The sequence below is a fragment of the Synchiropus splendidus genome, chromosome 13, assembly GCF_027744825.2.
Source record: "Synchiropus splendidus isolate RoL2022-P1 chromosome 13, RoL_Sspl_1.0, whole genome shotgun sequence".
NCBI classification, from domain to species: Eukaryota; Metazoa; Chordata; class Actinopteri; order Syngnathiformes; family Callionymidae; genus Synchiropus; species Synchiropus splendidus.
In genome coordinates this window covers 5654357-5671828 of record NC_071346.1, presented here as the reverse complement: position 1 = coordinate 5671828, position 17472 = coordinate 5654357, and the positions used below count along the sequence as shown (strand labels likewise).

Sequence of the window (17472 nt, the reverse complement as noted above, 5' to 3'; positions counted from 1 at the left end):
GGTCCGGAAGTAGGTAAATATGAAAAAAATTGTACATGAAAGCATTTTTTTTACCACACTTTATTGATTTACCTAAATTATTATTGCCGTGAAATCACTAATTTATGTGACCGCCTCATTCATGTTATTTAAACCACGTTATTTACCACGCGTAAGCGACCTTTTTTTTATAAGTTCCGACAGTTGTTAACGTCTGACTTAAACAACTGACTTAAAGACCAAAAACAACACTTTCGCTTCATTATAATTCAGTTTCAGAGAAGTCGCGGGAGGCTATTGAGCGAAGATGGTTTAAAACGGTGTAATGAGACGTTGGCGCCCTCTAGCGGACACTTGGGTTGCTACAAACAAAAATGTATAAAGGAAAGAGAATGACGTCAGCAACACCAAGTGAACAACCTTGTTTTAAATACTCTAGTGGTGTTCACTATCTATCTGGTTTTAACACACCAAGTAGATATTTGCTTCACTGAGACTCTAGACAGACCTCAGACAGGTGTGTCCGTGTCCCAGACATGAATCATCGTCGGGGCCCACGGCTTTGATCTAGTGTCCTAGATCAAAACAGGAAATGCCGACAAAAGGAGCACGCGTCTCTGGTCAGTGCCTAAATCTTTATTTCTCAGTTAGCTACATGTTTTCTCAAAACTCGACAGCTCTACATCGTCATGACACAAGAGGAACTCAAAAGTGATTCCAGTCTCCGACCGACCAAAACAAAAACAAGGAGAAGCCCTCTTGTACGCTGCCGCCTCCGTCTGTTAGCAAGTTCCTCGTCGATTGTCCTCAGCTGTTAGCGTAGCGTGTTAACCAGTTAAACCACAGTGAGTCCAGACGGTTTCCAGTCGCTGGATGTGCATTTGTTAGATTTTTGCGTCAACCAAAGAGACAAAAAAAAAAAAAAAAAAAAAAACATTCTTGTGACAAGTTTCTTAAAAACATAGATGGCACAGGCAGCCGGGGGCGGGCCGATATGACCAGTGACGCCGCCTTGCTAGCGGCTAACCGCTAAAAAAGAAAAAAAAAAAATCCCTTGTGACGTACAAAGTTTATTTCAATAGTAGCGTCCGACTGAGCCGTTTGGACGAGTCGTGCCGAGTCACTCAGGAGTCATTTTCTGCGACCACAACAAAAGTTTGTTTGGCTGCGCGAGCAGCCAAGAGGCGCTGCAGACACACGCAAACATTCAGTTTAATGGCACAGACAAGTCAGTTTCCACGACAACAATCCAGTTCAGAGGAAAACAACAACACATCTAAATCAACAGGAAACAAACTAAACAAAAGTTGCCGCCAAAGTTTGCGCCAATTCTGTGTTTTTGACAACAGATTTAATGCATTTACCGAAAATGAATAACACGTTTTCTGCCTTTTTTTAACATGTAAAAATTTTCAAGTTTTTTCTTTTTTTTTATGCCGCGAGACGATTCAGATATGACAAAGTGCGACATGTTTGTTAAAGCTGACGTTTTATCCAGCTACATTCTCAGTCAGGCGTATATTGTGATCGCATTCTCCGTATCTGACTCCAGAGTCTACGTATTAAATGGACCACACAACAGAAACTCGGGACGTCAGCTCGCTTGCTTTGTCAAAAGTCATCTTTTGATTCCCAAGTTTGTGTTTCTTTTTGAAATTTAAAATGCTTCTTAAAAATTGTCGGCCTTTAACAAGTTCACCTTCAATTGTTTCGTCCTACTTTATTCCGAAACTGTCTCAAGGCCCAATTCTTCGTCCCTAGTAATTTAAAAATAAGAACTTCTCAGGTGGAAGAAAAACCATTGATGGAGGAAGTTAGTTTTTAGCTTAGCATTAGCGACACCTTCAGTGAGCCTGCTGTGTGTCTGAATCGGAAAACATACGTTTTCATACTAACAGCAAAAATGAGAGCGCGAACTAAAGTTGTTCGCTAGTCAGGGGGAAAGTAAACGTTTTCAATTTTAAAAAATAAATATGGGGGAAAATCAACACAAACACCTAGGTTAGCTTTAAAGTCTAACATGACAAACAAATGAGCGCTTACTCTGAACTCATGAAGTTACAATAAGACTTGCTTTTTAAAAAGGGAATAAAAAACCTTAACGCTAAGCTAGGCTAACTACAGATGAACTGAGCTTTTCTCCGACTTCTCAATGCACTGCATGTAAGCGGCGCAGGCAGCCTGAAGGGGGCGCAGCTTTATGTCCTCTAAAATCTCACTCCAGTTTTAGAAAACTTTAGTAATTGAACAGCAGCCAGTTGAGATGCTAACAGTCACAAGCAGCGGGACAGTTCATTAAAACCGACAGTCTGCTGTAACATTACAACCGCCTCCCAAACGCAACGTCGACATGTCTCTTGAGGCACCGTGGCAGCTCTTGCTCTGGCAGCGGTTAGTGGGCCTGGGGAATGAACCAGCAAAGCCGATACAGACGAGCTAATGTGGCATGGAAAATGTCGACTGGCTGGTGCCACAGAAACAAGTCAGAGTAAACTGCGGGTCACAGTTTGGGGGTATTGGGAGCTCAGAGACACTGACCACTGCGGCCACGCAGCGGCTGCCACAGCGGCTCAACAGAGGCGGTCACAATGTTTCGGCTCAAAGTTTAAAACTTAGTGTTTTCGTTTTGAGCACAGAGTTTCGACTGTCGCGGCGAGTGAAGGTGGAATGAAACATAAAAACAAACGACAGAACAGGTTCAGTCAGAAGGAACAAAGAAAGCAACATTAGGAGCCGACGTGCGGCTGCAGCCACATGAATATATTCTAGAATCATCTGAAGGTACCTCTTATACTTCTGAGTATTTACAACTGTACAGGTCGAGCACACCTCAAAGTGCATATATTTAATACAGTTTCCACTAGTTTGTCATTTACACGCTTGATATTTCACCCCGGAAACAAAGAAAACAAGAGCGCTCAGTAGCTGTCTCGTCGTCGAGAGCGTGTGGGGCTTTGTGTGAAAAGAAATAAACTCTTGTCTGTAGAAAAGTTAAGGCAAAGTCTTTTTCAAGTTTAAATTAAATTCAAGTTTCTCGAACACTGGATGGAAAATCTTTTATTTCAACAAAAGCTTGATTTCCTTTCCCTCGGAGAAAAAAAAAATCTCATGGAATTAACGTAACGATCCAAACCACCAGCGTGGGGCGCCAAACTCAAACCTTCCTTCGCAGAGAGGAAAAAAAAGAAAAAAAAAAGCGAGCGACTTCCCTTCTCGAGCTCTCAGTACCCACAACGCTTGTTGCTGCAGGAAGACTGTGGGGAGGCGTGCAGCCTGCAGCGCCCCTTGTTTAGAATACAGTGGTTATGTCTTCAGGTGGTTTTGGGATCTGAAAAGATTGACCCAGGTGCGTCATGTGGCGCCGCCTTGACCAACGCGAGCAGAACCAAACACTGCAGGGGGGGGACTGATGGTCGCAGTCGGTCCAAAGCTCGGACAGCACCACCGCGATCGCACTCAACCGCAACCAGCTCAGGAACGTCGGTCTCTCACGCCTCAATGACGGGAATGAGAACTGTTCGCAACGACATCACATCCCCATGATTCCGACTCAGTTCACGCGTCAGTCTTTTCAGTCTCGCCAGCGCTTCAGTTCTGACCCCTGCAATGACCCCGTCGTCCCCAACTCCAAGCCTTCAGTCAAACTTACTTCAATGCTCCAACTCTCACACACCACTACATCTTTACTCCAAGATACACAACTCCGTCATCCCCAGATTCACCTCAAACCAATACTTTACAGACACAGGTACTTTTGTAGGGGTCATCAGAAGGTCATCAGTGATGATGCCAATGAAGCGACAGCTATTTACCAGAAACCTCCATCAGCACAGACGAGTGTGGGCGAGTGTGCTCCGTCACCTTTCCCTTGGACAACACGCTGACACAGGAACTGATGGAGAAGACTTGCAGAACTCCTCAAATATTCACCGGCAAGATGAAGCCGCCGAACCACGACTCCACACCTGTGGCATCGGAATTTTCCCTTTTAGTCGCTTCAAGTTTGTGGCGAAGTTGCCTGCGGATCAGGGGTCAGCGCATGTGCAGGTTCTGAGTCTCTCAAGGGTTTGATATCTCAGTGGTCGCTGGTCTTCCTGTCCTGGAGTGTATGTGCCTGCTGATGTCCGTCCACTGTCATTCAGAAGGGAGGCGTGAAGCTTCTCCAGTCCCACGTCGCCCAGCGATAATCTAATGCCAGTGCAGAAGCAAGTCAAGGGTTAAAAGAGGTTGCAATTTCTACTTTGGTAGCCCGTTGTCCTGCTGACCCGCCACCAAGTGGGCAGCACAAAGCTGAAGCTGGAGGGTCGAGGAAGAGGCCCATGTAAAGGAGGAGCATCGTGACAACAGGGAAGCAGAGTCTCATCGTGTCATCGTGACTGCTGATGCGTGTCGCCTGGCCAGAAAACGAACCTGCCACTTTGGATGCCAAACAAAATGGAGTATCCACGCATCCCATCATGCAACAGTGCTGCTGCAGGTGGTTGGTTCCACAAAAAAGGAGAGATGAAGAAATAAATTAGTGAAAGACGGCGGTGCTCTACATGCACAGTAAAGTGCTGTTGGTCTGCAGCCCTGATCCAGAAAAGAAGGCGTCCGCTTTGCTTGTTTGAGATTCTGGGAGACGAGTAGCCCTGACTTTAGGTTTCCTTTTTTTTTCTTTTAAATGCATCTGTGCAGCCTGGACGCCCCAGGAGAAGCCCTTACTGGGGCGACTTGGGAGGTGTGTGGGGCTCTCTGCTGGGGGTTTTCCCTGGATGTGGTGGAGGGGAGGCCCACCTCCCGCCGGGTCTCCGGTTCTCCCGTGGAGGTCTTGCAGGTGGTGCGGATTTGGAGGAGTAAGTCTCTCTGGTCTTTGCCTCGGCTGCCATGATGGAGGATTCGGAGCACTTCCTCTCCTCGCCTGTGGGGGCAGCACAGGCTGGCTTGGTTTCCTTGGGTGCTGCTGCCAGATGCTGCGATGTAGCTGCTTCTTTGGCCCGCTGGCAGATCTCAGCGTAGGAAGGTTTCCTCAGCTCCTGCCAGGAAACACACATTATTAGGGCCGATGGACGACACTTGACTTCTTGTACATCCAGTGAGAGTCTGTGTGAGTGTGTGTGTGTGAGCAGGTGCAACCCAGATGACGGAACCCTTCCTTCCTCACCGTTGCAGCACCATTGACTTGTACCGACTTGCTTGTGGTGGACAGAGTTCCAGAGACTCGCTCCACAGACGGCAGTGCCTCCTTCGTTCTCACCTCCGTCACCTTGAGCTCCCTGAAAACAAACAAACAACTAAGAAAGATCTAGATATACAAGTTGAACTGTCTCTCTACTGCCCACTTCAGGTCAAGTTTGAAGTTCTTGGTTTGTTATATTATGGAGTACTGGTGTCACTGCTTAAAAGCTCTGTGATTTAGACGCAATAGACTATATAATAATATTTTCTGCCTTGTCATGTTTGATGTGCAGCTCTCACGTTGTTTGGAGGGAGGAGGTGGGGCTGAGCGTCGACACGGCCGCTGGTACCAGTGCTGAAGCCGGTGCAGGAGTTGTTTGCGAAGGCTGGAAGGTCGAGGGCATTGGGGACGTGGAGGAGCGAAGAGGCTCTTTGGAGGCCACTGGGGAGGGGCCCCCGCCTCCAGAAGTGGACTCCACGCTGAGAGGCTGCAACGAGACGTTCAGAGTCAGAGACTAGTCTGGAAGTACAAAAAATAAAGGTGCCTCTCTGAGGGCTCGGCCTGCAGGTACCCGCTCTTTGGGGGTCCCCACAACCACGCTGCTGGCCAGCCGGTTGTCAAATACGTCCTCGGTCTTGAGCTGCCGGGTCGCCCCTGGCAACGGAGGGAAGCTAGAGAGGCCCAGCTCAAAACTGGGTGATGGAGGTTTGGGAGGTGGCGGTGGCGGCGACTGTGGTGTCACTCTCTGTGAGAGGACAGACGGAGGACACACGCACAGAGTTTCATATCATCGCAACACAAACAACTTTGGGGAAGTGTGTACTCATACTCACTGTAAACTTGTCGTCCCTCTTTTTCCTAGAAGCAGAAACATTTTTCCTTTAAGAAAGAGAACAATTTACAAAGAACCGCCTGCGCTACAGCTACATTTCTGCGACGCATCTCATGCTTCCGAACTAACGCGACAGGATTGAAGCGATCATGAGTTCACTGTCACAGAGCTCTTAAGACTTTTCATTTATAACAGATTCCGAAGTTCGCTGGGTCTCACTGAGATCAGAGCCAGACTACCATTAGTCCATAGAAACGAGGACCAAGAAGTTTTAAAACTACTGTGAACCTTTTTTCCATAACCCAAAAATGTCTCTGTGCGCTCCTACCTACAACTTCTCTAAAACACTCGTACCTTCCTCGGCCCATGGCCAGAGTGTAGTCTGCGGTGGTGGGCTCTGTCACTCTCCCCGTGCCCACAGTGTCTCTGCGGGGGAAGGCTGCGGTGGAAGGTAACCTGGTTCTGGGTTGGCTGGTGGAGAGTCTTGTCGGTGGGCTATTGCGGACCCCGTTGAGCCGCTCGCTGGGGAAGCTAGGGAACAGAGGCGGGCTGTCCAGGAGGCCGGTGCAGCGGTCGGCAGTGGGGACAGTCGGCCTCATGTGAGGTTTACTGTGATTCCTGCAGAAGGACAAAGAGTTTTCAGAGTGGGTCTCAGGTCACCACACCAATGGTTAGAGAATCTCACCTGTTCCTGGGTGAGTAGTGCCGTATGGTGAGTGGTGCATTCGCTGGTTTGAAGCTGTGTGAAGTGGTGAATCCGTTGATGAACTGGTTATTATGAAAGTGGCCCACCTGAGAAGACACAGCTTCAAGTGAGCAGGAGGCGTGAGACCTAAACACCAAAGTCAGGGGTTAACTCACCAATGTGGGGTCGATGAAGCTGTGCGTGGTGGACCAGGCCTGCGGTGTGATGAGGCTGTACAGGGGGAACTGTTGCTGCGGGCTGTAGACCGGCGGGATGTAATAGGACGTGTAGCGCTGCTGGGCATAAGGGTTCACCTCCACCGGCCGGTAGCCGTTCTTTGGCATGAAAGTGTTGATGGCGATGGCCTTTGCCTTGATCCTCGCCTGAGCACAGCAACACCATTCACATTACTGCTCACACGTTTGGATTTCTACACCAATGGGTCAATTAGGGAATGACCTGAGGGTGGTTACCCTCGTGTGAAGTTTCGGTCAAACAAATCACCCAGAGAAATTGGAGGAGAAAAATCCATGTGCTGATTACGTTTTCATTTACTCCTTATGTCACTTTGACCTTACCGATGGAAAGTTTTCATTTATGCAGGCAGAAACAGTGTGAATTTTAGGGACGTAATGAGAGATGGTTGCTCAAGTCCTCTCACCTTGATGGGCTTCCCTTGGAAGGTCTTCACCTCCTCCCGGAGATACTGATATGCCTGAGAGAAGACAAAGAAAACATTGAACACGGATGACTGACAGACAGCGAGAGGAGCATCACTGTCAATGCAATCAGGAAGTCCAAACATACAAAAAAAGTTGAGACTTAATTGAAGTTTTAGCTCCCTCTTGAGAAGACATGGCTGATGGCAGCAAGCCGCCACTTCCTACATGTTCTTTTGTGTATGTACCTGCTGAGCATCTGCTTCCGACTCAAACGTGATGAACCAGTTGTCATTGTAGGCAAATTCACAGTTGATAAACTTGGGGAGGTTGTCTCCTTTGAAGAGCGCCTCCACTTCCTGAAAACGCCAGCAGGTTTTGGCTTTAGTGTCATTAAAGCGTCAAGGCTCTGGACCATCCGACCCGGGCTGAGCCAGGATAACCTTATCATCAAGTCTGCGCACGCTCTTCCTCTGTCCACTCACCTCCATGGGCGTGCTCTCCGGTACTTCCCGCAAAATCACAATGCAGCGGTTCTGATTGGGCCGCACCTTCTCTCCCTTCTCGTCCACTTGGACCAGTGGCAGAGCTGCAGGCGACCAATTATCACACTTCAATCAACATCATAAACCAGTGAACAAAAAAACTCACTGATGTCCCATTCAGGAGTTTTCGATTGCTCAAATTCATTTCAATCCCACACAACAAGGTCCACTTTCACTTGCCACTGTGCACAACATTTGCAACATAAGAGGACCAAAAGGTCGATCTGACTATATGCAACTATACATTTTCTCTCTAGGGCCATACTGACCACAGGTCCTTGTGAGGGAAGCTAAAGTACCTTTGAGCAAAATCATGTACAATTTTTCTTAACACTCACATCGTAAAATGTCCACGATCAGATCGACGTCTGTGCTGAGCTTCTTCACATGGTCCAGGTTGGCCACTGTGACGATTGGCACATACTGATCGCTGTCCATCTGAGAGATGAGGTACATGTCACTGGCCAGATTTTCCCTGAGAGACAGAGAAGCGGGTCAGGTGACAGGCACATGGTCATAATGTGCTGATACAAGTATTGGCACACAAACTCACCGTGAGAGACAAAATTCCAGAGTTTTCTTTAAGTGTTCCCGCAAGCTCTCTTGGGAGTTTTCGTGGGGAGAATCACTTCCTGTAGGCAGAAACACTGAGTGACATGGTTTCAGCTTGCTATATGAGCTGGAGCAGCTCATCTTCAGACGAGGCCGCCTCACCTGTTTGCCCGGACTGCACAGACTCTGGAAACTCTGTGTAGGTGGAGTCGGAGCACTCCAGGGTGACGGGAGCCGGCTCTGCCAACATCACTGGGGCTGGTGGGGGCTCATCTGGGTCTGTCAGTAAAGGCTCCTTGTAAGCCTTGTCCTCGTCTGCCTCATAGCCTGAAACGTCAGCAGTGACTCAGAATTAGTTTGCATTCGAAGACGCCGACCTCAAGCTACTGCCTCAAAGACCAAAACACTGCAGCTCCTTTTATGGTGGGCCGGTCTAGCTCCCAGGTGCCGCTGTCCGCATCAGCTCACCATCATCATGTCCAGCTTTCACTAAAGAAGACCAGACCGAGGCTGTCTTCAAGTCCAGCGACAGGACAAATCACAGCTAATGTGAATGAAGCATCGAGCAACAAACCTTTTGGTAAAGCAATGGCGGGCACTGCCCCAGCAGTTCAAGAGGCTTCATTTGGCTATCACCACCACATTCTGCCTTTCAACAAAACCCAGAGTTGAGTGTTGAGAGCAGCAATGATGTTGCAAAGGACAAAAACAGTCCTCTTTAGTCTTAGGACATTACGTCTGGTGACTCATAACGTCCAATATTCGCTTCACAAAAGCAACAAAGCCGCAACTGGAGAAGAAAGTCGCGCATCAAAAACCAAAACACCCGTGGCACTTGTGAGAATTCAGCCCCCAAATATGAATTTAAAAAAAATGTTTACTTGCAAGTACAGCAGATCATTTTATGTTAAAATGAGATACAACAGTGCCGCAAGAAAAGAATATTTTGGTCAACTAATCTTGAGTCAACAGCTCAGCTAACTGTGTCCAGTTAGTTGCATGTACAGCATGCTATTAACCACAGAACCTGTGTGAGTGTGACAGGCAACCAGGAAGTAAAATACGGTGACAAACAAGACTGACTTGTTCGTTTTCGGTAGTGATGTGCCTAAGAGAAGATAGATAGATACATAGATACTTTATTGATCTCTGAAGAGAAATTCCCAGATGGACAGAGTTCTGGCATCAGTCCCTGTGACTTTACTGTGTGGCGCGTATGTTTCAAGTTACTTTTTTTACAGGCAGTAACAGACTGAGATACGGGGGTTGGACAAAATAATGGAAACACCTTAAAGCTAAAAAAAGCTTTAAGGTGTTTCCATCATTTTATCCAATCCCTGTATGTGCGTCAGATGACATGAGTTTGTGGTGCGGTGAAGGGACAGCATTTCCATTGGCCACTGTGGCAAGTGATACAGGTGACTAACCTAGAGAGGTGGCATCGTCCTTCCATGATTGCAGGGCAGCAGTGGTGTCAGAACTCCCGGTGGGGTCCAGGCTAAACATGTGGTTGGCCCATGCTTTCGCATTGGGGTTGAGGTCTGAAACCTTGGCGGATTCCTAGAAGACAAATTAAGATTGTAATTAACTTGATAAAAACTATTGAGAAGTGAGGCATCATAATAGTTTATAGACCTGCTTGGTATAAATTGCTTAGAATTTTCCCCCAAAGAGGTTGTTCATTTCACGCATCCCGTCACAACAAATGCTAACATTATGAATCATTTATCATATCAGTAGCGTTTCTGCTCTCGGGGAAAAGGGTTCGAACAACGGAGAAGAAGGTCAAGGTCCAGTGCGACTCAGAAACAAGACCAGTCATGGTGGTACGTTCAAACACCAAGCAAATGTTGAGTGTATGGGTGTTTAGTTACGCCATGTTGACCTCTGCAACAACACTGGACATGAGGTTCATCTGCTAAGAGAGAGCAAAATGATGGGGCACCATCTGCTGGAGCACATTTTCTCCTCACTTGATGACTGACTCACAGGTATTAAGAATGATTTAAGCAAGAAGGAACTTCCGTGACCTCCACGTTGTTCTACACACAGTGGTTCATTTCGCATGTCTGACAGGGCAGCAGATAACTGTTCAGAGTCGACGTCAGCACCAACGTCTCGATTAAATACGTCCTCGTCAACTCCATGATGAGCAGACACAGTGAGGACTGGTTAGGACTGTTGGGTGTAGAGCGTAACCAGCGCTGCATCTATAACCGTGGTATAGTCAAGTCTGAATGTGATGAACGGCCGAGGAGGTTTGAGGACAACGATGTGGACAGCTGACGTCTCGGGAGCTGACTGGCTGCTGAGGGGTCGTCGCTGTGGCTCTGACTCACTCTTCAATAAACTCTGGGGGAAGGCGCAGCAACGTTGAATGCTGTTCTTGAACACACCAATTCTTATTTGCACTGCTCTTGACATCGCGAAAAGTCCACTGGAGCTGAAGAGGGACTGTTGATCTTGTTGCACTTAGGCGCACATCAGCCAGCCCCAGCGTCTCAGGCTCGTATTTCACAAACCTGCGTTCTGCCAATAATCCAACCCTGCACTAATGCAACGACTCCCACTCCCGTCTGAGCGGCTGCCATGGAAACGGCTGCTGACATCACAGGAAGTGATCAGCCTGGCCCTCAATATTTTTAAAATGTTCCCTTCAATCTCACAGAAAAAAGGTTAACCCGCTCCCCGTCACCCGTATAGATGGTAGGGGCTCCAGTCATCATGATGCTACCTGTGATGGCAGCTGACGTTACAGATGACAGTGGCCCTCGACAGGCCAGGAAAACAGGTAGACGGTGCCAGAGGTAAAATTAGTGGAGGCCTACTTAAGTATGAACAATAAATAAAGAACATTTTAATGTAATATTGAGAAGAACCATTCTGGCAAAACAAAGTAAAAATACATTTTGTCAAGTCAATCCAAAATGAATGTAAAACAGTCTGTACTCCTCATAAAAAGAACAAGTGAATGTATATAAAGAAAACTCCCTCCACTAGAGACCATGTTTTCCGTGTCAAAGGGAAAAATGCTTGACGCACAAAACTACTGAGAGACTGTCAAATGGGAGTTCTGAAAAAAAAAAATCTGAAGCACAGTTCGACCTGGTTTTGAGATTAAATATTATAGCAACATATTCACACAACAGAGCCATGCTTCAGATTTCCGTGTGTGTGAGCCCCAAAACATAACACATCTGTAGCTCTGTGGTCATTACCATGACAAGTCAGGTTTGTGCATTTAACACAGACATCGACAAAGACGCAAAGACCATTGCCACAGCCTGCTAAACACGTGTTTACACAGCTTCAGATGACCCGGTCGAATCTGAATCAAACCAATCCAGGTAGTTCAGTGCGAAATTGTAATACTAAATGAAACTCTTATTCCTCCTCCTACCATGGTCAGACGGAGCTGTTAACACTTTTTAATTTTAATAATCCAACTTTAGCTGGACGGTAATAATTTGCTATTCCAGGGCGATATTGTGGGACTGGACTTACAGAAAGTTTGGTCAGTAAATTTTCTCCATCAGCAGAAGTTCAGTCCAAACTTCTATACTTGTTGATGGCAGTGGGGGAGAAAAAAAGACGATGGTCTTTTTCCATTTCCTAATTTTAAACCTTTTCTTTTGCCTGTAGGCCTTCCGCTCACTCGACCCATTTCTTAAGCGGCACATTCTTTCCCATTTTAAGAGGCGATGGAGACCAGTCAGGGACGAGTCCAGGTTCATTATGTGCAACAGACGCACGTCTTTGTTCAGATATTCAAAGTAAAAGTTTAAAAAATATGTTGTTCAATCGCCATGGTTACAGCACCTCAGTCATCATAGTCATAAACATTGCCACCGGAAACATCACACAGGTGGCCAGACGATTCAGTAGAACTTACCAAATGGGAGTTTTCTTTTGCCTCTTGCACTTGCTGCACCTGTGGTTCAGCTACAACTTTTGCGTCCTGGTCAGAAGTCATGAGCCGTCTGCTTCTAGGCTCCTCAGGGAGAAGTCTCTTGGTCACCAGGTTTAGCTGCAGGGGGGACAAACACGTCAGATCTCACCAGGCCTAGCACAAATGTCACATGTTGTAGCAGAGAGTTTGACCAGCTCAAAGAGGGGGGTTCAGTCGAGATGCAATGGAGGACACTGATCAAACATTGAAAACCAAATATCTGTGTGTTAACCGAAACTCAGTGGAGACTGATTAGGTGCAAGGATATTTCTAACTCTTGATGGCTGGGGTTTTCTTTGATTGCAAGTTTGCAGGTTCATAGGTAAAGTGTGGCACAGCCTGGCAGCAGATCCCTTCTAAAAAAAAAAAGAAGTCTTCGTAGCAGGACCTCAAGTAAGGAAGTTGTCTTCATAATACAGTAAAAACAAACAAAATTCACAAGACCATCATTCCATAAAGCTCAGTTGAATGCTTTATCCGGAGTGGTGTGTCATCAATCCCATAATCCTTTGCATGTGTTAGACAAATGTGTTTTGTGCTTCCTGATGTCAGCACTCCTGAAGGCAGAGCAGATCTGGCTAAGTGTACTGGTTAGGCTGTTTTCAAAATAAATTACTCCTAAATGTATGACCATCTTTCTATCATGTTCTAATACTGTATATGTTAAGGTGACATTTTATCCTGCCAACACAGAAGATGAGTCTTGTAAAAACATAAGGCCCATACAAAGGGAAATTCTGTGTTGTCATTCATTTGAGTAAACGGCTTGATTGAGGAAACACACTTCCCATCAAAAATGGATCTGCTATTGCGAGAACAGTTACATTAAGAACATCACAACTTATGTCACAAAGTCCTCGACTACTACTAAGACAACAAGCTTCATGAACTGACTTCTGTGGTTTGTCAGTTCACTAGTATTAGAAGCTGGTGAAACAGTGAAATGACATCACATGTTGTGGCTGTAACCAACAGTAACCATTAAAAGGAGATGTGACTTTCAAGACAAGCTTTTCTATACATTGACTACTTTAGCTGAAAACCATGACATCGACGTGAGTGTTCCTCGTGGTTCTTTTTTAGGTCTCCGGCAATTCAACCTGTGCATGCCCGCAGTAAGCATCCCCCACCAAAGCTTAGCTAATGACACAAATCTACTTATCAATGCAGTCACATGACCAGAAACCTCCTGTCCATCATCAGCCAGAACCACAGTGCAGCCTCGTTTCCTTCCACTGATCTAAAACCAAGTCATATACAAGTTGAGCACATGAAAAGGACAATTGAATGACATTTCAAACAACCAAACTTGAACCGCACCGGCTTCAACCCTCTAAAAACAGATGACAAAAACAGATCAAGATTCACCATTGACTGTCTTAAATAGACAAAGCTGCCCGAATCCACAAGGTCAAAGGTTATCATTAACACAGATCATTAACCCAGTCAATCAAATAATCAACTGCAAGAGCTCTGTCACTTTTTATTCAGGCAATACAGATTGGGAAAGGTGTGTTTTCAGTCATTTACTTCCCTGTCACAATGATAAAGGAGATGGATTCTAAATCACTATATGTGGTTGTCCAGGCAGCTGGACACATGTTTTAAAATGTGGTGCTACACAAGCTGCTGGTTGGGCTTGGCACTGCACTAAAGGATGAGACATGAAGTTTGCTGCCACTTCACTTTAATTCACACCCTGTTATCAGCCACCTTCGCTCCAACTCTTCATATATCTGCCATATAAACTTCTTGGACCTGGACTGAAACATGCTTCACGGATCGTTTGACAGCAAAGCTAGAGAATCCGGCCACACTGATACGCATGTCGAATGACGCTCTCCTCTGCGCTCTTTCAAAAGCTCTACAAATCCCGCTCAACAATCAGGGGCCTGTCTCTGACACTTGTGTTTGCACACAGGGCAGAAAAGAACAGTGAACACTGACACACACGGACGCCTCCACACCAGTTTATCAGCAACAAACCCCTCGCTCCAGAATGAAACAATAAAAAAGGGACAGGGCTGATTTCTCCTTACAAATATAAACATTTCGGTTCACAGGCTTTGATGGATATTGAAGTTACTCTGATATGTGAAGTGTGTCAGGGTTCTCCCCAGCACTTTAGAAGCATTGGGGCCCCCTACGTCAGGATTTCAGAGACGAAAGACATATAAATCACTATCGTTTGTTTCCCCAATGCAGTGAAAAAATCCTGAGGACAACCCTGTTCGCTGAATATATACATAATCCAGCGATTCTGGTGCTTCCACATTGAGTGCCGACCTAGCATTTTAGCAACGCACCCAAAAGACTATTAAACGCCTAGTCCAAGCACAGCATTTCTACAGGAATGACACTTTGATCTGAATGGGCAAATGATACAAGCCAAGTTGTCACTGCTGTGGTTGTGAACAGGTGGCATGATTAGATTAGACCAGATTAGATGAGAAAGGTTACAAAAATGAAGTAGAATGATTAAGATTCAATAGTGATTTGGAGGAAAGAATGAATATAAGAAACTGAATGTGATGAGTAACAATACATCTGTTACGTCTGTAGCCATTAGCACTACAGTCAGCAAATAGTCTGCGTGTGGCCGTGTGAGATCTCTACCAATGTCAATGAAATAGACAGGGCAGTGTGTTCACTCTAAAACAAATGTTCAGACAGGATGCCTCCGGCTAATATTTAATTTTGGGAGGAAATTTTGGACGTTGAGGCTGCTGTCATAGAACTTCAATGAGGCTGAATGTTTTTATTTTGAGGACTAAACACATCCGGGTCAGGTAAATTTTTAAATAAAAAGTCAGAACTCAATTATGCAAAACACTGGTGTACAGGCTTCTCTTCTTTGAATGGAATAGCAAATGACTCCGTGTTTTTAAAGGAAGACAAGTGTGACTTAGTTTATGTGTTTAAATTGGGACACATCAGGTTTGTGTCCATTGAAATACAATAATGTGAGTGTGCTTTGGGCAACAATTAACATGTGTTTGCCTACTTGAAACAGGAATGGTGATGTTTTGACTATCACTCAGGGAAACATGGCATGAAGGTTAATAATGCCAGATTGTGTGTGAGATAATGTAATCATGCAGAGCTGATTGCGAGCCACAAACAAAAGTCTGGCAGGTTTGTGTGGGATTTTTAACCTGTAATCACATCAGTCAAAAGAATGTGCTTCAGAGACAAATGAAGATTTCACCGAGTGTTGTGACAGCAAATAGGCTTATGGGGCAGATATGGACGGGTTTTAAGTCACATCAGCACGATTTGGAATTTAACCAAATGAGGTTGTTGAGACGTAGATGGTCTGTTTGTTGTGACAGAGAAGTAAACCATCGTCAGGCTGTCAGGACTCAACCACACCTGCAGCGAGCCGACATCTCCGTCTGGTTCAACCTGCCACCGAGTGGTATGTTTTGGATGAACTGGCACTTATAGGAAGTCGAGTTATAGACAAATGTGAGTCAACCAAGAGAAAACAGCAGCATTCCGTGAAAGATGGCGACCTCCGGCGTGATTTCGCAGATTCCCCAACCCCCTTCCATCTGATCGAGCTAGCGTTTAGCCAACGACTGAGCCACCCGGACATTACAACATGATGACCAAAGGTGATGGAGACTCAAACATAATGCCATATTGAGCATAGATTGGGAACCAGTCAGATACTCACCTGTCAAGTGTCACGGTGCGGCAGAACTCCGGTGCTGGTTCGGCTGGACTGAGGCCTCGATCTGGCTTCCAAGCTAAATACGCAAAGTATTAGCCAGCAGGCTATATCAAGCACGCTAACTGGGTCTAGCACGCTAAAACCTCGCCGCAAATAGCCTCCGGATTCCGGGTGAGGGGGGCAACGACCAGCCGAGGTGCAGTGACAAGACGACGCCCCTGAATGTTTAATGCTCCCGAGACGAGCTGTTAGCAGGACGGCTAACAGAGTTAGCCAGCTAGCTGAACAACTTTGTGCAGTCGGGCACGACAAATCTGGCACAGGAAATTCCAAACAAGGCCAATTCCTCAGGGTTTAACAGCGGGTCCCACGGGCAGAAAAGGGAGACAGACGGCCAAAGAACCCAGAAACCGAGGAATAATCGAGTCCAGGCGTCCGCTCGGTCACACCGTCGCTGCTGCTGCTTCACAGACGAGTCGCCGTTTCCTTTCCCTTTCGTGTGCAGCACCGAGATCCTCTACAACAGCAGGACGGCTCACTCTCGCGTTGTGTTGTGAGTCTCGCAGCATCTCGCTCCGATTCATCGGCAAGTCACATTTTACAAGTTTATTATGCACAGTGCCGTATTTTTGTAACCGTTTTATAGTGCCCACAGATAATTGTTTATTTTGGATTAGTTTGACAATAGCCCAATAAATCAGGATGGAGGCTATATTCAAGTTTTTATATCACCTTATTTAAACTAAAGCTTTTTTTTCATGTCTTTAAAGTATTTTTATAAGAATTTCAATTTTATAAGAATTTCAAGTCCATTCAGAGTAGTGGAAACCCTGGCCATTGAGTAGAGAAAAACCTCCCTGAACAAAAGCAAACAGATGCTTTTGTTTGCTTTTGTTCAGGGATTCCTCCATGTTTGTTGTTGTTGTTATCATCCTAGCTGCTACGTGTCTTGTGCATCAGTGTAATCAGTGGACCAGGAAGTCCTGCACTTACAAAGGTTTCCTGTTGTCTGGAGAGCAAACTGTTCAATTAAATTACAGTAATTGAAAGTTGTAATTAATTAATTGTAATTATCTTGTTAAAGTCCCACCACTGTGTGTGTGTGTGTATATATATATATATATATATATATATATATATATATATATATATATATATATATATATATATATATATATATATATATATATATATATATATATATATATATATATATTCAATGTCCCTCACACCAGGATTTTTGCAGCATATTAAACCAGAATGAATGACCCTAGACAATCCATGAGGGGCCCGACGTGGAGGCCATTGATGAAACACACAGGACAAGATCAGACAATGAATTAGAAATTAAATATAGTCCGTTGTCAGTCCCACAATGGGGAAATTTGGACATGAAACATTAAAAGACACGTTGACGGTTGCTGACTCCATCAGCAC

At 45.6% G+C, this 17472-nt stretch overlaps 1 protein-coding gene across 4 annotated transcripts; it reads right to left on the bottom strand.

The window, feature by feature from the left end:
- Positions 1–600: 600 nt before the first annotated feature.
- Positions 601–16541, bottom strand: larp4b (La ribonucleoprotein 4B). 4 transcript variants are annotated; one of them, XM_053883372.1, is made up of 17 exons: positions 16039–16541; positions 12303–12437; positions 9838–9970; positions 8573–8737; positions 8412–8490; positions 8197–8333; positions 7799–7902; positions 7562–7672; positions 7316–7369; positions 6831–7037; positions 6655–6761; positions 6324–6587; positions 5971–6016; positions 5709–5882; positions 5437–5624; positions 5123–5234; positions 601–4994 (listed from the first exon to the last, which is right to left on the bottom strand). In XM_053883372.1, the coding sequence occupies exons 2-17, from the start codon at positions 12381–12383 to the stop codon at positions 4680–4682; spliced, it is 2277 nt and encodes a 758-aa protein (XP_053739347.1). In that variant the 5' UTR covers positions 12384–12437; positions 16039–16541; the 3' UTR covers positions 601–4679. The 4 variants fall into 4 exon arrangements, with proteins under 4 accessions (XP_053739347.1, XP_053739348.1, XP_053739349.1 ...); XM_053883373.1 differs by having other exon boundaries at positions 5971–5995; positions 16039–16540; XM_053883374.1 differs by lacking the exons at positions 12303–12437; positions 16039–16541 and adding an exon at positions 11915–12134.
- Positions 16542–17472: the final 931 nt, after the last annotated feature.

Excerpts from the sequence above, each read along its gene's own strand:
- larp4b (XM_053883372.1), bottom strand. The coding sequence starts at position 12,383 with ATGACTTCTGACCAGGACGCAAAAGTTGTAGCTGAACCACAGGTGCAG. Across the intron at positions 8,738-9,837 it reads GGACGATGCCACCTCTCTAG|GCTATGAGGCAGACGAGGAC; the intron begins GTTAGTCACCTG and ends CTGACGTTTCAG. Across the intron at positions 5,235-5,436 it reads ACCTCCTCCCTCCAAACAAC|GGAGCTCAAGGTGACGGAGG; the intron begins GTGAGAGCTGCA and ends GTTTGTTTTCAG.